Consider the following 22,012-nt stretch of genomic DNA (forward strand, 5'->3'; position numbering starts at 1 on the left):
ACGGTTCGAAGGATCTTTCATGGCGGTGAAAACGAAGAGTCGGAGTACCCGGCCCGGAGGGTTACCGGGGTCCCACCCTGGAGCCAGGCCTGGGGTTGGGGCCCGTGAGCGAGCGCCTGGTGGCCGGGCTTTCGCCCATGGGGCCCGGCCGGGCCCAGCCCGAACCGGATACATGGGCTCGTCCAACTGTGGACCCACCACCCGCAGGAGGAACATGAAGGGTCCGGTGCAATGTGAATCGGGTGGCAGACCAAGGCGGGAGCCTTGGCGGTCCAATCCCCGGACAAGGAAACTAGTTTTTGGGACATGGAACGTCACCTCGCTGGCGGGGAAGGAGCCGGAGCTTGTGGCAGAGGTTGAGCGGTACCGGCTAGATATAGTCGGACTCACCTCGACACATTGCATTGGCTCTGGAACCCGAGACCTGGAGAGGGGTTGGACACTCTACTTTGCTGGAGTTGCTCCGGGTGAGAGGCGGAGGGCTGGGGTTGGCTTTTTGTTAGCCCCGAGACTCTCTGCCTGTGTGTTGGGGTTTACCCCGGGGGACAAGAGGGTAGCTTCCTTGCGCCTTCGGGTCGGGGAACGGGTCCTGACTGTTGTTTGTGCGTATGGGCCAAATATCAGTTCAGAGTACCCACCCTTTTTGGAGTCCCTGGGACGAGTGCTAGATAGTGCTCCATCAGGGGACTCCATTGTCCTGCTGGGGGACTTCAATGCTCACGTGGGCAATGACAGCTTGACCTGGAGGGGTGTGATTGGGAGGAACGGCCCACCTGATCAGAACTCGAGCGGTGTTTTGTTATTGGACTTCTGTGCAAGCCGCAGTTTGGCCATAACGAACACCATGTTCGAACATAAGGATGCCCACCGGTACACTTGGTACCAGGGCAGCCTAGGTCACAGGTCGATGATAGATTTTGTAGTCGTATCATCTGACCTGCGACGGTATGTTTTGGACACCCGAGTGAAGAGAGGGGCGGAGCTGTCAACTGATCACCACCTGGTGGTGAGTTGGATCAGATGGCAAGGGAACATGCCGCGTAGACCTGGCAGACCCAAACGCATAGTGAGGGTCTGCTGGGAACGCCTGGCAGAAGAACCTGTCAAGACGGTCTTCAACTCCCACCTCCGGCAGAGCTTTGACCACGTCCCGAGAGCAGTGGGGGACATTGAGTCCGAGTGGGCCTTGTGCCACTCTGCGATTGTCGAGGCGGCTGTTGCTAGCTGTGGTCGTAAGGTGGCCGGTGCCAGTCGTGGTGGCAACCCCCGTACCCGCTGGTGGACACCAGAGATTCGGGGAGCCGTCAGGCTGAAGAAGGAGGCCTACAGGGCGTGGCTGGTCTGTGGGTCTCCGGAGGCAGCAGACAGGTACCGGATAGCCAAGCGGGGTGCAGCAGTGGCAGTTGCCGAGGCAAAATCTCGGGCGTGGGAGGAGTTTGGTGAGGCCATGGAGAAAGACTATCGATCGGCTCCAAAGAGGTTCTGGCAAACTGTCCGGCGCCTCAGGAGAGGAAGGCAGCAACTCGCTCACACTGTTTACAGTGGGGATGGGGAGCTGCTGACGTCAACTGAGGCTATAGTCGGACGGTGGAAGGAATACTTTGAGGAGCTCCTCAATCCCACCAATGCGCATTCCGAGGAGGAACCAGAGCTGGGAGGCCTGGGGATGGACTGTCCGATCTCGAGGGCAGAAGTTGCTGAGGTAGTCAAACAACTACACAGCGGCGGAGCCCCGGGGGCGGATGAGGTTCGTCCTGGGTATCTCAAGGCTATGGATGTTGTAGGGCTGTTGTGGTTGACACGTCTCTACAACATTGCGTGGTCATCGGGGGCAGTTCCTAGGGAGTGGCAGACCGGGGTGGTGGTCCCCATCTTTAAGAAGGGTGACCTGAGGGTGTGTTCCAACTATAGGGGGATCACACTCCTCAGCCTCCCTGGAAAGGTCTACTCCAAGGTACTGGAGAGGAGGGTCCGATCGATAGTTGAATCTCAGATAGAGGAGGAGCAATGTGGTTTTCGTCCTGGCCGTGGAACTGTGGACCAGCTCTATACCCTTGCAAGGGTGATGGAGGGGGCATGGGAGTTTGCCCAACCAATCCACATGTGCTTTGTGGATTTGGAGAAGGCTTATGACCGTGTCCCCAGGGGCACCCTGTGGGGGACGCTCCAGGAGTATGGGGTGGGTGGCTTTCTGTTAAGGGCCATTCAGTCCCTTTACCAGAGGAGCGTGAGTTTGGTCCGCATAGCCGGTAGTAAGTCGGACCTGTTCCCAGTGAGGGTTGGACTCCGCCAGGGCTGCCCTTTGTCACCGGTTCTGTTCATCACATTTATGGACAGAATTTCTAGACGCAGCCGTGGTGTGGAGTGTGTCGAGTTTGGTGGCAGGAGAATCTCGTCTCTGCTTTTTGCGGATGATGTGGTCCTCCTAGCTTCATCCAGCTCTGACCTTCAGCTCTTGCTGGGTAGGTTCGCGGCCGAATGTGAAGCGGCTGGGATGAGGATCAGCACCTCCAAATCTGAGACCATGGTTCTCGACCGGAAAAGGGTGGCTTGCCACCTCCGGGTCGGGGGAGAGGTCCTACCTCAAGTGGAGGAGTTTAAGTATCTCGGGGTCTTGTTCACGAGTGAGGGTAGGAGGGATCGGGAGATCGACAGGCGGATTGGTTCGGCGTCTGCAGTGATGCGGACGCTGAGCCGATCTGTCGTGGGGAAGAGGGAGCTGAGCCAGAAAGCCAGGCTCTCGATTTACCGGTCGATCTACGTCCCAATCCTCACCTATGGTCATGAGCTTTGGGTAATGACCGAAAGAACGAGATCGCGGATACAAGCGGCCGAAATGAGTTTCCTCCGTAGGGTGGCCGGGCTCAGCCTTAGAGATAGGGTGAGGAGCTCGGACATTCGGGAAGGACTCGGAGTAGAACCGCTGCTCCTCCGGATCGAAAGGAGCCAGTTGAGGTGGTTTGGGCATCTGGTCAGGATGCCTCCTGGACGCCTCCCTGGGGAGGTGTTTCGGGCATGTCCTGCCGGCAGAAGGCCCCCGGGTCGACCCAGGACACGTTGGAGAAGTTACATCTCCAATCTGGTCCGGGAACGCCTTGGGGTCCTGCCGGAGGAGCTGGTGGACAAGGCCGGGGAGAGGACGGCCTGGAGCTCCCTAGTTGGGATGCTGCCCCCGCGACCCGGACCCGGATAAGCGGAGGAAGACGAGACGAGACGAGACGAGACGAGAAAAAGTAAATAAATGAATAATTGCACCTGTAATTCAAAAGAACCCAACGGCCTATTATTTATAACCCAAATCCGCTTTACGCATGTAAGCAGACGGCTTATGGAATTGTTTTGCACTGACTGATGTAAAAACAAGTGATCACAACAAATTCAACAGAAAAATGTTGACAGGTCTATTGAATGAATATTATTGTGTTCTTTGGCCTTTGCAGCAGGTCTGATGCACCTGGTGCCAGCCATTTGGCTCCAGGATTATCATCCTTCAAAAGCAGACATGAACAGGAAGAGATGATTCCCACAGTCCCAGCAGTCCAGACTTCTACTTGTTTTATTAGGAAAAACAACTTGTTTACTCCAAACTGGGCCAGCTGCAGTAGTGGCGTCTTTTCAGCTATGTGGGTAGTGTTACACACAGAGACGCCAAACATCATGTGATGGTGTATCCAGTGTATCTGGCATACTTCAGCTAGGGTCACATTCTATTAACAAGTCCACCAGCAGACGAGCTCGGGTCATTGTCCCTGGTTTTGAGCTTTTCTACAGCAGAAAAGCGTGGGCTGCTGCAACACGGGGCTCTGCTTTGTCCCACCAGTGATTTTACTGAGCACAAAGTCATCAGACACGACTGTTTGTTGTGGAACGAGGTCAGGTACCTCTGGTTTTTACAGATCATGAAGAGCAGCTGATTTCAGAGGTCTGAATCTTACATGAACCAGTTCAAAAGGCTCTTCATTTTTGGTTTGGGAAACCAAACTGTTCAGACATATGTTCCAATATGATGCAGATTGTTTTTCCACTCATGCACACACACACACGCACACACACACACACACACACACACACACACACACACACACACACACACACTTGAAGAGGTTGGGACCAGCAGCGCGTGAGCTCACCTGGATGACGGCGCTGAACCAGCAGGTATTACCAACGTTCTTCAGCCCCACCGGGCAGCCGTCTATCCTCTTCCTGTCGTGAGGGTTGGGTGAGTCGCTCCACACCTCGGTGTGAGTACGTTTTAGACTAGCTTTGTTCTCTGCTATGCTGGCCTCCAAAACCCTACAAATCAAAGAAAACACACACATTCTAATTTACCTTTTAGTTTTTTTTACAAAATGCTCAGCCGTGTCACAGTTTCAGTTCATGTTGATTTGACTTGAAGCAGAGCCCATGTTCCTGTCAGTGTTCCTTAAGCTGGTAATGTAACTTAAATATAACTTCAGATGTTGAGAGCAACTATTAAAGCCTTCTGCTGAAAGCCAGCCCCCGTTAAGCCTGATTCATGCGTCTCCGTCTGCGTCAGTGCGGACACGCGACGTCCTTGCAGGTCTGCTGGAGAGCTCCGCAAGGACGGACGGAGTCGAGCTCTCTTTTCTAAACATCCGTCAGTCGAGACGGACAATGCAAGCTTGTGATTGGTCAGGACGCTGCTGTCGTCTACACCGCCGCTGTTGCGCCCTCAAAAACATAAAGAGAGCCGAGGATATCTAGCGGTAGACACAGAGAAGCTTGAAGAATACCTCGCGAAAAAACTCTAAAAACATGGACGTTTAATTCCCCCGTGACTGGAGGAGTGAAAAGATGCGCAGCAAGCATTTTATTTGTGGACGGAAATGACAGGAAAAGTGGGTTTAGAGGTGGCGAGTGCATGAAGAGGTGGAGGAGGATGAGAGACAAATTTGTCTGTTAAAAAGTCTCTTGTATACAAAAAAACACAATACAAACACACTATCTTGGACCGATACATGACGGGATACCACAGAACAGCGCTACGCCCTCTGTTGTCCTGCCGGGGAAATGCTTTGAAACCCTCTCCAGGAGATGGAGAAGCATGAGGGCAAAATGCATCAGTCAATCCGTGCGTGTCTGTCCCTTGCAGAGCTGACGGAGAAGCATGAACCGGGCTTTAAAGTTTATGTAACGTAAGCTGCAACAACAGAACCAGAGTGTGTGTGTGTGTGTGTGTGTGTGTGTGTGTGTGCGTGCGTGCGTGCGTGCGTGCGTGCGTGTTTGTGTGAGGACACCAGCTAACAGTCATACTTATTACAGAAAAAACACCAGGACAGGGTTCAAGATAACATAAAACCAGAACCCTTTTCAGATAGACATTCTGGAATATGTGTGGACAATTCAATCCGGTTTTTAACCGGAACTGTGTTTTCAGACACACCACTTTTGAACCGGAACTTGTCCTTTTGGCTGCCTTCACACAGCAGGGAAAAGTTCCAGATGTCTGGGGGGGGGGGGGCATAGTGCGGCGGGTGTACATGCGTCATTTACCCAAACAAAGCCATTCAGTCAAACATGGCAGAAGAGATAGAATTCCTCTCACTGATCAGACTTATGTTAAGCATAATTCTGCGCACACAAAGACGCTTAAGAGACCAGGATGATGAAGCTCAATGGTTAAAAGGAATCACGGAAGCGGTGTGATGCACTCCGTCGCGCGTCTAGGAGACGGTACCGACCGTAGGAGGCGAGCTGCCATGGTTCGCCGCATGCTACAGCAGCGGGCTATCTAGGTGCGCACAGCGTCCCCCGGTCCCCTCCTCCTCCCCCTCCTCCCTGTCCGGAACTCGACCTCACCAGTCTGAAGCAGCCACCTTGTCCGTAATAAGTCTGGACCTGTTACTAGGGGCTTCGTCCGGTTTAATTACGGAAAACGCTATCCGGATGTTTGTATTCAGACACAAAGGTCTTACGGACAGAGTCCGGAACATTTCCGTTTTTCATGGCCTGTCTGAAGGGGGCTCAGGTCACCACTGTGTGCTGCTGGGTGACTTCCACCAGCCCACCTGCTGATTGCCTGCTCCTCATCAGTGATGCCCGTCTCCCTGAAAGCCCGGCTGGACTCCTCCAGGCTGAGGGCAATAGCCCTTTGCAGGTCATCTTTATCATCTCCTGTCAGATCAATCACATCTGCATCACAAATATAAACATGTAAATACAGATTTTATGAACTCCCAATCTTCCAAACACCGATTGTGATTTTTTTATGAAGACTCCAGCAGATGCCACTCACTTGTATCCGCCTGGCTGCCAACACTGATATATCTGTCGCTGGGCACCTGAGATGTTTGGTAGTAGGTAGTCTCATCCTGCTGAGGAGCCTTGGCATTCTTCTCTGTCAGAAAGGCAACGGCCTCTGCCAGGTCTCCGTTACTCACCTGCAGAACCACAACAACATCAAAATCACCGAGCAGACCTAAAACTGCGTCTAGGACGGGGGTCGGCAACCCGCAGCTCTTCCATCCATCTGACGCGGCTCTCTGTGCTTGTAAAACAATGAAAGGTTATTAAATAAACTGCATTTATTACTGCATTAATTTTATATCTGTATACCTATTCTAAATGTAAAGATTGTCTGCGTAAACCTGAACAGGTCCAACCCGGTCTTACTGTCTGACCGGGTTGACAGGTCACCTGCTTGTGCGTAATCAGATGTCTCTATAGGCGCTGTCTGAGCTGAAGAGGATGTGAGATTCTGGACTTTTCCTCAGACAGGCTCATGGATGTGTCGCCACATTGGAGACAGGAACAAGCGCTATTCAGCCAAAGTTTCATAATCAGGAAACATTTTCTAAGTGACAAGTCTCTCTGAGAGACAGGGTTTGGAAAAACACTCGCTTCAGTGGGAGGAATCTTCCCACGTGCGCTCTGGTTCTGCGACACGCTCCAAACCCCTCTCCACATCTTCAGCTCGCTGTGCACCGTACGTATGCGCTGACAGTGAGCTGCGCTGAGCAGTGTCCAGCTCAGATGTTCAGATGGGAATCTTTTCTTGAGTGATTTAGCTACTCTGCGATGTGCGTAACAATTAAAATGTCAGCTCGTCTGCATGCGTCGGGGTAATTCTTTCAACTCTTTCTCCATCAAAATAAACGCTCAAATACAGGAACTATCCGGTCAACACAAGCCCTGCTTTTAACTGTTCAGTTTTCTTGTGAAAATTGTTGCAAAGAGATATAATTAAACTTGATCAACACCAGAGCCATGGCTCAAAATAAATTGACACTGGTTGAGCTCTAGGACCAAGCAGAAAACAAACGTTTGTGTTGAAGCCCGTTTCCCATTAGAACATACTGTAAAGATCCCCCCCGCCCCCCCACTTCTAAAGTGAAAATTACGTCCATGGTTGACTTGTATCAAAATCATTTCCCAATCAATACTCTTAGTGACAAATAGTGTCAACTAGAGTGTATATTAGTGTGTTTTTGTCTTGATATGGTTAGGTGGACTAACCTCTACTGTGTGGACATTTCCACATTGTGGGCACATTTTTCTAGTCTACATGCCAAGCACCCTTATACATGGTTTTAGTAAAGGCCAGGGTTAGGAATAGAACCCCATTGGTTGAGGTTAGGGTATCGGTTAGGCATAGTGGACTCACTAAAATGAGTGGAAGCCAATGGAGGTCCCCACAAGCATATAAATAAGTGTGTGCGTGCGTGTGTGTGTGTGTGTGTCTGACAACATACCTGGAGGGCCTGCTGGAGCAGCTGGATGTCCGTGGTACCCGTGACCTCTTTCAGCTGGTTTAATAACGTCTGCTGATGCTATTGAGGGACATAAACAATAAAACTTCAGATCAACAGAGATCCTGGAGAGGTTGGCACCTGTTCTCCACTAATGACGCTTACACATTGGGGTCAGTATGCTTCTGTCATCTTCACAAATTTTAAAGTATGTCCACAAGGCTGACATGCTGTTAACAAAGCTACAACACCCCCTGGTTTTATTATTCTGAGCCAGCACTGCTTAACCCACACTGTTACTCTTTAGCTCAACAGCTCCCCTCTAGTGGTCAGTTTAGTAAACAACAACAAAAGTGACAAGTCACAGTGAAGCCACTTTCAGGCATTGGTATCAGTTCCTGGTATTGGTTAACTTTTAACGAGTACATCAATCAATCAATCAAAGCTTTATTTATAAAGCGCCTTCCGTGACCCTGTCTGGAAGCCCGAGGCGCTGAGCATGGTACATGAGAAAAGTGAAATATGATGAATAAATCGAAAATAAAAGCAATTCAAATAGTGCAAAAAAGGTAAAACATTAAAGTAGAAGACAAATGGGTAAAACAAGGGATAAAGAGACCAATGTAAACAGGGGAAAAAAATCAACATAAAAGAGGGCCAAATTCTAACACGCTCAGGGAACGCCAAGCGGAGGAGGTGGGTTTTTAGGCGACTCTTAAAGACTGGCAGAGATGGGGACAGCCTAACTGAGGGTGGTAGCTGGTTCCAGAGTGACGGTGCTAGGACTGAGAAAGCCCGGTCCCCGCGAGTATTCAAGACTCAAGACAACTTTATTAGTCCCCGAGGGGCAATTCGAGACAGCATTGTGAAGCAGCCGGCACTAAAATCTCTAAATTCTAAAAACACAACCAATTTACACATTTGTAAAACCCATTAAACCTATGTACACATTCATGTCACAACCTCACATGTGAATGACCAACGATGAGTAAACCTTTGGCTCACACACACACACACACAAATACACATGCATACATGTAACTACATGCACGCACACACACAAGTAATGCACACGCCCCCTATCTGCACTGAGAATTGAGAAGAAGCACAGCTCTGGGAACAAAGGAACTTCTCCTCCTCTGTGTTTTACAGCATGGGCATCGAAGTCGGCGTTTGGAGGGCAGTCACTCAAAAACAGTATGAAGAGGGTGTAATGGGTCTTTAATGATTTTCTGTGCTAAACTTCCTGTATGCTGGTCACATAGAGAAGTTAAGTTTCACAGTGGTAGTCCAATGATCCGAGAGCACACCATGGCGGCGCTTTGACGGTGTATTTTTTTAAATCCCAATTGCCTATTTTTGCTCATTTTAAATATGTTTTTAAACATTTTCTAAATGCTTTTTTTATATTTTTACATATTTTTTGTTTTTGTGAAACGCCTTGTGATTTTTATTTTTAGGCGCTATAGAAATGATATTTTCTTCTTCTTCTTCTTTGTAGTCGGTGTCTATACTGCAGGCTGACAATAAAACCAACAGGGGATGGAAAATGTGATAATACTCTCTATAAAAGAATAATAGAAAGTCAGTAAAATGTCCTTCCTGACTCCAAAAGAATTCAACTTCCTCAGGAGGTAGAGTCGTTGCTGGCACCTAGAATGAGGGACAGCGGGCAGGCCTTGGTCAGAGGAGCGCAGAGCGTGTGATGGGGAATGTCTGTTCAGGAGTGTGGCTAGATAGGGGGGAGCACCACCCTGGAATAAATTGTAAACAAAGATGAGGAGTTTAAAGTGTGAACGATAACAGACCGGAAGCCAGTGCAGTGAGGCCAGAACCGAACTAATGTGGTCCCGTTTCCTGGTCCCAGTCAGAAACTTGGCTGTGCTGTTCTGCACAACCTGTAGGCGACGCAGTGATGACTGACACAACCCTGCATACAGAGAGCTGCAGTAATCAAGTCTAGAAATTACAAAAGCATGCAGTACCCGCTCCAGGTGGGCTCTCGACAGCATAGGCTTGATTTTTGCAAGGCGTCTCAGGTGAAAAAAACTGGACCGGACCACAGAGTTTATGTGAACATCAAATTTAAGTTCAGCGTCAATTTTCACCCCCAGAGAAGCACCTTTGGCACCTTCACCTTTGGCCATTATTTCAGCTTTAGCTTCAAGAAAGTTTTGGCTGTAAACAACAAAGCGCGCATGTGCCGCTGGCAACTTCAGCAGATGATACGGTGGCTGGTAAGGGTCACCGTGCATACACCGCAGCCACGGTAAACCCACCGAGATAATATAGTTTTTTTTTAAAACAAGACGGTTATTATTATTGTCAACTTTTTTTACCGGGGTTTACCGCTACACTGGTTACCGTGACAACCCTACCTGATCGGTCTGCTTTGATCTATTTTGAAAATTCCGATCAAAACCGATAGGGGTGCTATCGGCCGATTGGGATCAAATGCCGATCCATCGGTGCATCCATAGAGGAAACGGTGGTTTAAGTAACTGATATGAAGTGGTCGCTGCATAAGCGAAAACCTTTGCTCTCGGGATCCCACAGCTTCATTTTAGCCCGGTCACTAGTGCGTTTTATTACAATGATCCAACGTTTGCGGCGCTCTGGATCTTGGGGAATCCTGTAGAAGGCTCATCCCTTATGTCGTCCGCATCTGTTCTGCATCCTGGGGCCCAACAAGAATCTACCATATTTCCCGTTTGATTGAGTTTTCTGACAATAACAAATAGTCCAGCTGCGGGCTTCTGCCTGCCAATATGGTGCCATTTCGATTTGAACTGTTGCATGCCGGGAGACGTGACGTCAACTCCCGGAGCTCTATAGAGATGGAGCGATAGGCCATGTTTACGAAAGATTGACCCCAGAGGAAGCAGATAAATTGCAAACAAAAGAGGACCAAGGATCGATCCCTGCGGGACCCCCCCAGCGGAGCCCCTCCCAAGAAGATAAAATATCACCCAGTTTAACACAGAATGTCCTGTTGTGGAGGTACGATCTAAAGCAATCCAGAGTAGACCCTTTGATCCCAACCCATCATTCCAAGCGATCAAGTAGAATCGCGTGGTCAACTGTGTCAAAAGCTGCCGTCAGATCTAACAAGAGAAGCACCATAGAAGTACCCTGATCTAGTGATAGATAGATGTCATTCAAGACCATCAGTAGAGCTGACTCTGTGCTATGGCCAGACCTGAACCCTGATTGGAAAACCTCAAACAGATCAGAGTCAGCTAAATGTGAGACCAGCTACTGATAAACGACTTTCTCAAGCAGTTTTGATATAAAAGGCAGGGTAGAGATAGGCCTGTAATTTTCTATCACAGAGACATCAGCACCAGGTTTCTTTAGGGTCGGCCGAACAACTGCTGCTTTCAAAGCAGCTGGAACCACACCTGTGCTGAGGCTCCCATCAATAATCTGACCAAGTGAAGGGCCAAGACACGGAAAGGCAGCCTTCCAGAGAGGAGGCGGCAGAACATCAAGTGGAGAGCCAGATGGCTTCTGCCTTGCAACAGGCTTACTCGGCTCAGAATAAGAAACAGCATTGAGGGAGCTCAGGGTGGGTGGTGATGGAGGAACTGGAACAGGGTCAACAGAGTTACCAGAAATAGCTGCTCTAATGCCTGATACTTTATGAACAAAGTATTTGTGAAAATCTTCAGTTTCCAGCAGCTGTAGGAGACATGGAGCTAGGCTCCTGATACACCAGAACAGAGTTCAGTGTTTTGAAAAGAATCTTGGGATTCTTAAGAGTTTGTTTCGATGATGTCTGCAAAATAGGCGGTTCTGGCAACCCTCACTCTGATAAGCAACCAGAGATGTTCTGAACAACTCACGCGAGATCTGTAGGCCATCCTTTTTCCACTTTCTCTCAGAGGATCTACACGCCCGCCTACAAGCCCGTGTGACATCAGAGAGCCAAGGCTCCCTCCTAGGCCTTGACTTGCAAAGCTTGAGAGGGGCAACCACGTCCAGGACCTGATTACAAAGTAAATCAAAGTGTTGTGAATAGTGATCAATGTTAGATGGATCAGGGTTAAAGGTCTCTAACCTTACAGACATACAGTCCACAAATTTGCAATAGTTTCTGCATCCAGGGCTCTGAACCTAGTAGCTGGAGCTTCACACACAGGGACAGGACATGGCAAAGTAACATCACAGAGTATTGGAGAGTGGTCAGAGAACACAGGAGGCAACGTCACAAGGTTCATGACAGGGAGACCAAAACAGAGAACCAGGTCCAGGGTGTGACCCCTGGCATGAGTAGGGGACGATACCCATCGAGTTAAATTGAATGAATCTAGCAAATTCAGAAAACCTTTAGCAAGCACATTGTCAGGACAGCAGATATGGATGATAAAATCACCAAAAATAGGACATAGTCATATTTTAGGATGCAGTCTGCCACAAGATCATAGAAATCATTACGGGAAGTTAGAGTCAGTCTTTGGAGGGCGATAAATTAGCACGACGAGCAGGCGGGGGGAGATGCAGTTCAAATAGGCACAGTTGAAGAGAAGAAAATGACATGGTGAGTGTAAGCTGTTTACAAGGAAAGCTGGATTTTAAAACACAACCAGCCCACCACCTCTGCCCGACGATCTGGGGATATTAAAACAGGAGCAGCCAGGTGGTACCAGCTCCAGCATGGTGCTTGAGTCACCAAACGGACTCACAGATGCACAAAAAACTCAAGTCATGTTGAATAAAAAAATCCCGAAGAATGAAAGTTTTGTTCTGCACAGACCTGGGATTGACCAGACCAAACCGGGTCTGCGGCGGGGCCACAGCACCTGGATCGTGTACAGGCACCGTCTCCTCCAACTCTGAGCCCGTAACTGAGCGTAGATTCTCCCAGCAAACCCCACTCTGGCGAGGTCCTCGAGCCGATTGGCCGTGGCACGGTGCCAGCTCACCCTCAAAGCCGGCCAAGATCACAAGGCAGGGCGCAGAGTAAACCATCAGACGTCTCGGAACCACCGGGTCACAAGCTGGGCCGAATTGGACCAGCCGCTTCTTCAGGGATCCAGGAAGTCCAGCCCGACGTCTCACGCGAAGGCTACCTCGCTTTCCCCGTCTTATACGATGCTTCCTTCTCGAGCTGGGGCGGACAGAGGGCCAACACATCATGGCTTGGGGGGAGAGAGCACACGGGCAGTCCAAACAACAACGCCATCCGTGAGGTTCCCAGCGCGCAGCACCCGCTACATCAACAGGAGGACGAAGCCTCAGCCGCACAGCTCGATCATAAGTCACCAGAGAAGCCACACCATTCAAAAAAAGCATCAGAGACAACAAAATACGCAAAAGCCAATAAAACGCAAGGTTCCATTGCGTAAAGAGGACGAGCAGCTCGCTTCGTGAACCCGCGCGAGCGCCATCTGAACTCCCCCAACATATGTGGGATGGTATTGTATCGGCCCGATACCGGTGAACCCCTAGTGAAAAGATATCAGTTATGTAAAGAACAGGCTAATTCCATGAGGGAATTTATTAGTTTATTTTATGTTGTAACAAATAAACAGGAAATGGCAAAAACCCACTGAAAATGCCCACTGCTGCCCCTAGTGGCCAATATGTGTTAGAGCTTGCCGAAGAAGCACTTCTCCACGTTACAGAGGCGACGTGCTTCTCCCAGCGCTTCTTCTTTTTTGATCATCGTCCCGTCCCATCATTCTCCGGCTGGTGATCAGAAATCACTCGCCATAGTATGATGGGTTGGGACGATGATAATAAAGAACGTGTCCAGCTGTGAAGCAGCTGTGGATCACCGCCAAGCGGCAGGACTGGGGTGGAATTCCAGTTAGCCGTGTTTTGTAAACAAACACATCAGATACATCATAGGTAAGCTGGAATACAATTCACAAATAAAATTAACATTTTAAGAGAAATGTGAACATTTTTGTTAAAGGGAACGACGTTATTTACAAAGTCCCAAAATAAAATTAAATACGCCAGTTAAGGGTGTCGTTTGATTGGGTTTCTTGTTAAAATCTTTACGTATTTAGATCCTCGAGTGCCACGTTGTTTGTTTTTTATCAATAAATGACTAAATATGGCGAACGTGACCGGACCTCCACAGATGGCCAGGGTTTAGGGTAAACTCGCCTTTAGCGCGGACCGTTAGCTAACGCTAGTAAACAAACAGCAGCGCAAAGCTGGGCCTTTAAATTGCTGCTACCACACAGGACTTTAAAGCTTTAGCTCAAGCGTGGAAGGCCAACCATTAGGACATCTAACGCTTTAAAACCAACTCAACTATCCAGCGTCTCAACACAGTGATGCTGTAAATTCTTTGTGTCCTGAAACTCTGAAGCTATGCATTATGCTAAAGTTTGCTAGCTCTGAAGTTATCTTCTGCCAGCATACCTTCTGAGAATGCTGCTGGAGGACATTCTGCTCCACGGTCATGGCCGGTTCGGGGGTAAATGTGAGTCAGGTCCAACTAGGAGCAGCGAAACACAAGCTGCACTCGCTCCTGAAGCGAATCAAAACAAGATGCTACGAAGTCCCCACCTTAACCAGCGACACTACGGGCGCCATGGCAGAGAAACTAGCTCAGCTCGTGAAAACATTGCTCTAGCCCGCCGACGAGCTGGGATCGATTACTTTCGTCTGACTCGACTGCGTCAACGTCACGGGTGAGAAATAGAAATGCAGTTCACCCGTCTGACTGTATTTATCAAATTTTATAATGAGAAAAAACAACCATAATCTGTTTAAAATCAGATAGATGGACCATCATCTTCCACCCGGTAACATCAAAATAGTCCCCAAATTCAATGACCTAGTGTCTTTTGTAACCAAATTCCTGGCAAAGGCAGCTTTCTCCATCAGTGTGTAGGATAACGCCAGGGGTGTGTCCAGGGAGTGGCCTGGGGTGGCACATGCCACCCTTGGAATCTGAATGGCCACCCCATGTGTCACCACACTGAATTCCATTTAAATAGTATTTTCATTGTCCACAAAAGGCTTGGGGTAAAAAAAAGAAGCATAACCATTGGTGTCACCCATGCACAAAGTAGTGCCTCATCTGGGCCACCCCCATTCTAAAAGATCTGGACACGCCACTGGATAACGCGACTGTCTGATGAAGCCAAAGCATCCAAAACACTTAAAAACAGAAAAAACGATCTTCTGTCTCCTGTGACTTTGTCTAGTCCAGCACTTAACTTGAGCGGCATTTTTAAAGAACATGCATTCAGAGGGGCTTATTATTATTATTATTATTAACCTGGTAAATACATTTTTGAAAAGCAGCCTCACCTGGAAGTGTGGAAACAAAAGCCAAAAGCTTTTTATCATTTCCATCAACAAAAAGCAACACAGAAAAGGGATTTTAAGCCTTTAAAGATTGTTTTTCTTGTGCATCTACTGCTGATTTGTTTTTCTATTTTTATTCATTTAAAAGAATAATCCAACAATCACTTCTGTTCCAGACAATCACTGTTTGGAAGTGTGTTTCATTTCTATCAGGGAAGATTTGTTTTTGTGTGGATGTGTCTCACATGAACCAGTGGTTTAGATCAGTTTATTGTCCTTTTTTTATTCACTCTTCAGTCCTCACATTAAACCACACTTTTGGGACACCTCTGCACATTTATCGAATACATGTTAGTTTTCTGGTTGACAAAACAAAAATGCATCACAACTTTTGTCAGAATGACATCAAAAACTTTTAATTGTGAAGAAAACCCCTGAAGTCAGCCTTTCGGAGTCTGGCCTAATTATTCAGCCAGAAAAATCATCCAAATGTTGGGGAGATTATTCGTCTGACTCAAAACCAGGGCGCTCTTCTGATGCTCAGGAATCCATTTTGCTAGAAGTGAAGCCATCAGCAGGAACTGTGTCGATAAAGTAGCACATATAAATATTAATGGACGCATGATGTTGGCCAGGGTGAGCTGCTATGGTGGTGTTCATCAGTAGAGGGCAGTCTTATCCTGTAGAGTCTCTGATGCTGCTGTCCAGCTGGATGTGGGACTCCTCTGTCTGTCAGACGACCAAACACCATCCATCCATCCGTTTCTGGATGTTTACCTTCTCCAGGACTCAATCCGAAACACAAGAAGTCACAGCAACACTCAAACCCAGTGTCTCAAACCAGTAAAACACTTCGGAGTTTTATGTTTTCTCCTCATTCTTCGTGTCAAAACACCATCAGCTCAGGGTAAATGTGTCATTAGTTTCTGCACGGATCCTCTGTCGGCAGCAAGTCAGACAGGTGAGTCCAGCACCTATGCTGCCGTTGTCTGGTGAGCTGACTGTAGCTTTGTCGAAGACGTGGTTCTGAAGGCAGCCGGTTCGTTTGGAATTCAGAAATAATCGGCATTTCTCTGAACTGAAGCTGCTCAAAAACTTTCTAGATGAAGTGTGGTCTGAATGACGTGTTTGAGCATCCACGTGTGACTGCTATGTTGTTGTTGTTTGTAAAAGAGTGACTGAAGTGTGTTTAATGCAGTTTAACAACGTCATGTCTGCTGATGTTCTGATAGATGAAAGGATCTGAGGGACGAGCAGCAAACCCAATCGCACATCACTTCACCGACAAAGGTTTAACAAACCACTCACATTCAGGCTCGTCCGTGTCCGGGACTTCTCCACACTTCCAGCCCGTTCGTGCCAAGCAGGATATTAATCCGTCAGAGAACAGGTGAGCTGAGAGCTTTTACCTGCAGACTAGAGGAAGACGAGGTCCTGGCGTTCGGCTGAGAGGGTGTTGTTAGATTAAACCACGTGATCCCGCGTGTTCCCTTTGTTCTTTAAACATTGCAGCACAGTGGTGCCATTGATTTTGTGACGGAGTAAATAATGAAGCGGTTAAAAGCTGCCTGTCTCCAAGTCGCACTTCCTGACCGGATCATCTTTTCCATCGCATATAACGAGGGTCATTCAGCTCCAGCTTGCTCATCTACCTCAGTTATAAACAACAACACATATTTGTTCTGATCAATAAGGGCTGAATGATACAGAAGTTATTGGTCGTAGCTGAACTTAAACCCATCTAAGAGGAAAAAATCTCAAAACAGGTTGTTATTATTATTATTGTAACCATAACGACCTGCATGGTGGCATACCAGGTAGCATGGTTGCTAGTTTGAATCCCAGCTCACTGTGGGTTTCATCCCACAGGCCAGAAACACGCTTGTCGGAGCAGCTGAACAAAAAGTGTGTGCTAAACGAACAAACACACCGCTGATGTGGAGGAGGAGGACCTTTCCCTTTAACGTTTGGGTTTGGTCTGAGTGGAACATCAAAGAACAAACGTAGATTTAGCGTGCATCACTCTAAACAGGCCAAAGCTCAAAGTTCACACCCAGTCTGGTAAACCCTGAGCTGGCCCTTCTTATCCAGAAATGTTTACTGGAGAAGTTCACGACCCTGCAGATCAACCCCAGAGCCTACTGGGCGTCAGTGGTGAAACACGTTTCCGGATGATGACTTCTTTCACGTGAAGGAGTCGGAAAATGGAAACAAATGGTGGTTTATTATTGGCTGTCTGTCGAATATGAGTAGAGTCAGGTCAAGAGCAAACCTGTTCTATCTGCAGGAGGGCTCAGATCAGCCATGTGCAGCTGAAGAGTTCACATTTACAGGCAGGAACATTTGTGAGAAGGTAAAAGGCGGTAGACAGGAGATGGGCTTCACTCGTTTCCCCCGACGCCACCAAACATCTGCCCTTGCGCCTTTCTGACAGGACGAACATCACCCGTGTTCAGCTGGGATCCGTCCAAGCTGCCAGGCTTCTGCGTGGAGCTCAGGGAGGAGCGTTTACGGGTCTGTTAATGTCCACCTGCAGGATCTTCATCCAATAACGGAGCTCTCTCCGTACGACTCATCAGACAGAAGACATTCACTCGTGATGATAGAGCAGGAGGCTACGAGGAGCAGTGAGGGTCAGGGAGGGTTACCCTGGTCCTCTTGCTTCTGGGTCTAACCCTAACCCCCGACCCCGGTATAATTGAGGACCCCTGCTCTAAACCTTAGAGGAATGGCTGAAGCTTTGAAGAGAAGGGGGAGTTGGAGGAGTGTTGTTCAGCTGGGGGAGGGGGGGAGGGGGGGACACAGCTGCAGGACAACAGTTGCTCCCATCCCAGGAAACAGACATCAGCCAGGTCAGTGGATGGGAGGTGGAGCCAAAAGGCCGTGACCCCCCAGGGCTGAGTGACAGAGGTGTACCTTCAAACACTCCGGTCCCAGTGGGACAGCCAGTACCGGGTCGAGAAAACAAACCACCCTGACCTGGTTTCACGGAGCAGAAGTGCCCCAGGTGTTTGTCTGACTCAGAGCTCTCTCTCACCTGGCTGCTGCAGCGGCTCTGGTGGCGTCATGAAAAACGAGCCGCGTTGATTCACGTCCACTTCACTCGACTCTGAACGGGGTCAGGCCTTTCAAATGCTCGTTACGTCTAATGATTTTAGTGTGTGTGTGTGAGGTCAGTTCATGTGCTCAGAGATCAAACACCCAAGGAGAGGAGGGCAGTCAAACATCTGTGAGTTCGTCACACAGATCGCCATGACAACTTACGCCGGGCTTGAATGGCCTTCGTATGGGCAGACAGACCACCTAGAGACAAGTGCAGTTAGTGGTTCACGTCCCTGTAGATGACCTCTGGTCTGAGCACAGTAAGTGCTGTCATTAAGTTGTTGGTCACACAAAAGCATCTAAAGTAGGAAACGACTTAGGAGGCCTGCGAACTTCTAACGCGTGTGGAGGAACGTCCGGAGTCCTTGGCCTACAGTTGGGTCAGCGTGTTCTGGTGCTCGGCTCCGGCATCCACTCAGCCTCCTGCTGAGGTCAGGAAATCAAAGAGACGCTGCAGACAAACAGCCAATTGTTACGTTTTACACCTTGACCTCTGCTTAACTCCTTTATGTTCGCCACCGCCTCAGCAATCGCAAGGAATCGAGAGGTTAGTGCGGTTCAGCCGTGATAAGAATCTCAGAATGGAGAAGCTGACTGGGGGGGAAAGGTTACTGAGAGTTTAAAGAGCACGTAGTCAGTCGGTCACGGGGAGGACTTAATGAAAAGGGAAGTCATCGCTGAGGAACTGCGCTGCATTTCAAAAGTGCGCAGCAGACAAAAAGCTGTCTGTTGGCTCGCTGGACTCCATGTTCAGCAGCAGTTAGAGGAAGCTGAACTCGTCTTCACCTCTGGCATGTGTCACGCTGGAGGCTGAGAAACTCCACCAGGATTCCAACACAAACCAGTTCTCAGACTAAATGATTCAGTGCTTTAAACACAACCACATCTATTATGAATTTTTTGAGTCGGTGTCAGAGACGTCCCCTTGGAGGACATCTGGTGACCTCCATCCCGCCTCACCGAACCTTTCCTGCCTTTGTTAAGACTCGGCTGTGAGGACAGCAGCAGCCACACCAGCAGCACCAGTTTTGGGGCAAATACAGGACATCCTCCCGCCCCACTTAAATAAACCAGTATTTGATCACAGAAAGCTGTTCGGCTTTGATGTTCTTTAAAAAAATAATATTCTTTCATATCAGGCCAGAGTCTGGTGCTGGGAGCAGCAGAAGCCACATTTCCCTAATTATTGTTCTGCTTTATTAAAGATTTCTGTAAAAGCGACCGGCCACATGAAGAACCCTGTAGGACGAAAGACTAATTTCATTTAAAACAACAGAACTTACTCTGGCCTGGTTCAAATCAAAACACTTCCCACAAACATCAGCGAGGAATAACAGACTATTAATCAGTTGCATTTATACTAAAATGCTGCTGAACCTGGAGAGCGCAGCTGATCTGTGATTGCTGAAAACTTTCATGGCTCGGTTCATGCGGTCAGAAAATAATAATAATAATAATACATTTTATTTAAAAGCGCCTTTCAGGACACCCAAGGTCAAAAAATCAGAGAAGCTAAGCGCTAATTTTTGATAAGTTTTATTTGTTCAAAAATCCCCAGATCAGAAGACTTGTTTTACCTTAAAAAAAACTCATATTCCCTCTTAAGCTGATATTTAGAAGCAACACGGAAAAACAAGAAGACATCCATACTAGGTCATGCATTTTAGTACTTTATTTCTGAGATATCAGTGCAAATGAACACCAAGAATGAAAACATTTAAAAAAAAATGAAATATTTCAGGTCTTCACATGAAAAAAGACATTTTCACATACATATACATGTATGTATATATATATACACACATATATATATACATATATGTATATATATATATATGTGTGTATGTATATATACACATATATATACATATATGTATATATATGTGTGTATGTATATATACACATATATATAAATATACATATACACACACATATATATATATACACATATATATACATACACATATATATATATAAATATACATATACATGTATATATATATATATATATATATATATATATATATATGTGTGTGTGTGTGTGTACATGTATATAAATATATATATATACATACATACATATACATGTATCTGTATACATATACACACATATATACATATGTATATATAATATATATATATAAATATACATATACACACATATATATACGTGTGTATGTATATATATATATGTGTGTATATAAATATATATATACATACATATATATATATATATGTATTTAATGATATATGTATATACATATATGTATACATATATATATACACATATATATATATATATATAGATGTATACACATATACATACATATATATGTATATATTTATAGTTTGCTGCTACAAATGTATTTCTTCGATGCACAATGCAGATCTATGATTGTACGTCAATCCCACACTAGAGCCCCATGCTTGTTCACAGAGCTAAGTTAACCAGTAACAGAAAATAAAATCACAAAAATATTCAATGCATGTTTATTTTTCACACACTTTCATCACCTTGCTCAGTCTGTTATATGGAGGCTGCTCGTTTTCTGTGCTAACCTCTCGCTCTGCGATAAAAAAAATCTATTTTAAGACTTGACATTTTCTCCCATCACCAGTAGGGATACACAGGTAGTTCCCATGCGTCTGCATGCAACAGGCAGCAGTGAGGAGAGTCAGACATTGTTACACAACACAGCGCAGGATAGATTATCATTTACCACATTGAGACACATGCATAGAACCAACCAACCAAAAAGAGATGGGTGTAGTATCCTCAGCCTTCATATGTACACCTGTACGCATAGAATTCATATTTACATATCAGGGCATTAAAAACTAGGGTCTTATCTTTTTTTTAAACATTACAAAATAGTAATTTTTCATACTGAAAGTACTATATACACAAATATATTTAATCATTGTGAAAATGTATTAATAACTGCAGACATATGTCATTAATATATGTCATAAAAAGACCACGAGACTAAACGGATAAGCAGAATGAAATCAAGCAGAAAGAATACAGTACAATCAGAAATAAAGAGCTGGATGCCAGACCTCCCTCGAGACACAAAGGCCTTGGTGATTAGTGGGCAGGCAGGGTCACGAATCCAGCTGCTGCTAAAACAAAGTACCGTGGTCTTCTTTTCATCAGCATCATGCAATTCTTTTGACAGTTTATGAACAAGACATCGACACAAAAATAAAACATGTCCATCGAGCACAACAGGAATAAAATGCTAGAAAATAAAATTCACAAACGGTCATTCTCTCTGCAGATAACAATACTGACACTGTTCCATCACATGCCAAGAAATCATTAGTTAAAAAAGGCTCAGTCTCAAAAGTGCAAACTCCAGGTAGTTTTATTTCTATGGCATACACAGAAAGAGGTGTGTGTGTGTGTGTGTGTGTGGTGTGTGTGTGCGCGCGCACAAGGAAAACTGGTGTGAGTTTTACCAGTCTGCTGAGATAAGCTGCAGCCTATAGACTGTTGCTCTAGAAACCCGTTTACACACATTTGCTCAAGTTTAAGAGCCACGCGGTTTCTGTTGACCCATCTGCGCTCATCCTGCTCACGGCATCCTGAATTTGCACTCTTGAATGTCAGCCTTAAAGGTTCAGCACGAATAAAAAAACTGAGCGAATCTCCACGGGTGGGTTCTTTCCCCACAGCCGCGGCACTCGAGGAGAAGCCTCCGTTTCCTCACCGAAGAGCCCGCAGGTCCTCCTAAGCACGAGTGCCGCTGTGCTAGACCACCGCGTCTGCCCCGGGACGGCGCTCCTGTCTAAAGCTGATGAGACTGTATCTGAGAACGCTTTGGTGGCGAAAATAAAAAGTGTGCACTGAAGTGAGCACTGGCATGTTTTGAGTCATCACTATGAAATGTTCTGTGTAAAAGGTTTATGAGAGGCAACAGAGGGAA

The 22,012-nt window shown here is 47.0% G+C and overlaps 1 protein-coding gene across 3 annotated transcripts in view; it reads right to left on the bottom strand.

The window, feature by feature from the left end:
- usp25 (ubiquitin specific peptidase 25) overlaps nucleotides 1–14,307 on the bottom strand; it is a 64,328-nt gene extending 50,021 nt beyond the window's left edge. For all 3 annotated transcript variants that reach the window (XM_015960135.3, XM_054730454.2, XM_015960133.3), the window contains exons 1-5: nucleotides 14,088–14,307; nucleotides 7,713–7,790; nucleotides 6,257–6,401; nucleotides 6,030–6,153; nucleotides 4,131–4,293 (exon numbers count right to left, since the gene is read on the bottom strand). In XM_015960135.3, coding sequence (XP_015815621.1) covers nucleotides 4,131–4,293; nucleotides 6,030–6,153; nucleotides 6,257–6,401; nucleotides 7,713–7,790; nucleotides 14,088–14,129 — 552 coding nt within the window. In that variant the 5' untranslated portion in view covers nucleotides 14,130–14,307. The remainder of the gene's footprint in view (nucleotides 1–4,130; nucleotides 4,294–6,029; nucleotides 6,154–6,256; nucleotides 6,402–7,712; nucleotides 7,791–14,087) is intronic.
- Between the last annotated feature and the right edge of the window lie 7,705 nt (nucleotides 14,308–22,012).

Source organism: Nothobranchius furzeri, chromosome 10, assembly GCF_043380555.1.
Source record: "Nothobranchius furzeri strain GRZ-AD chromosome 10, NfurGRZ-RIMD1, whole genome shotgun sequence".
NCBI lineage: Eukaryota > Metazoa > Chordata > Actinopteri > Cyprinodontiformes > Nothobranchiidae > Nothobranchius > Nothobranchius furzeri.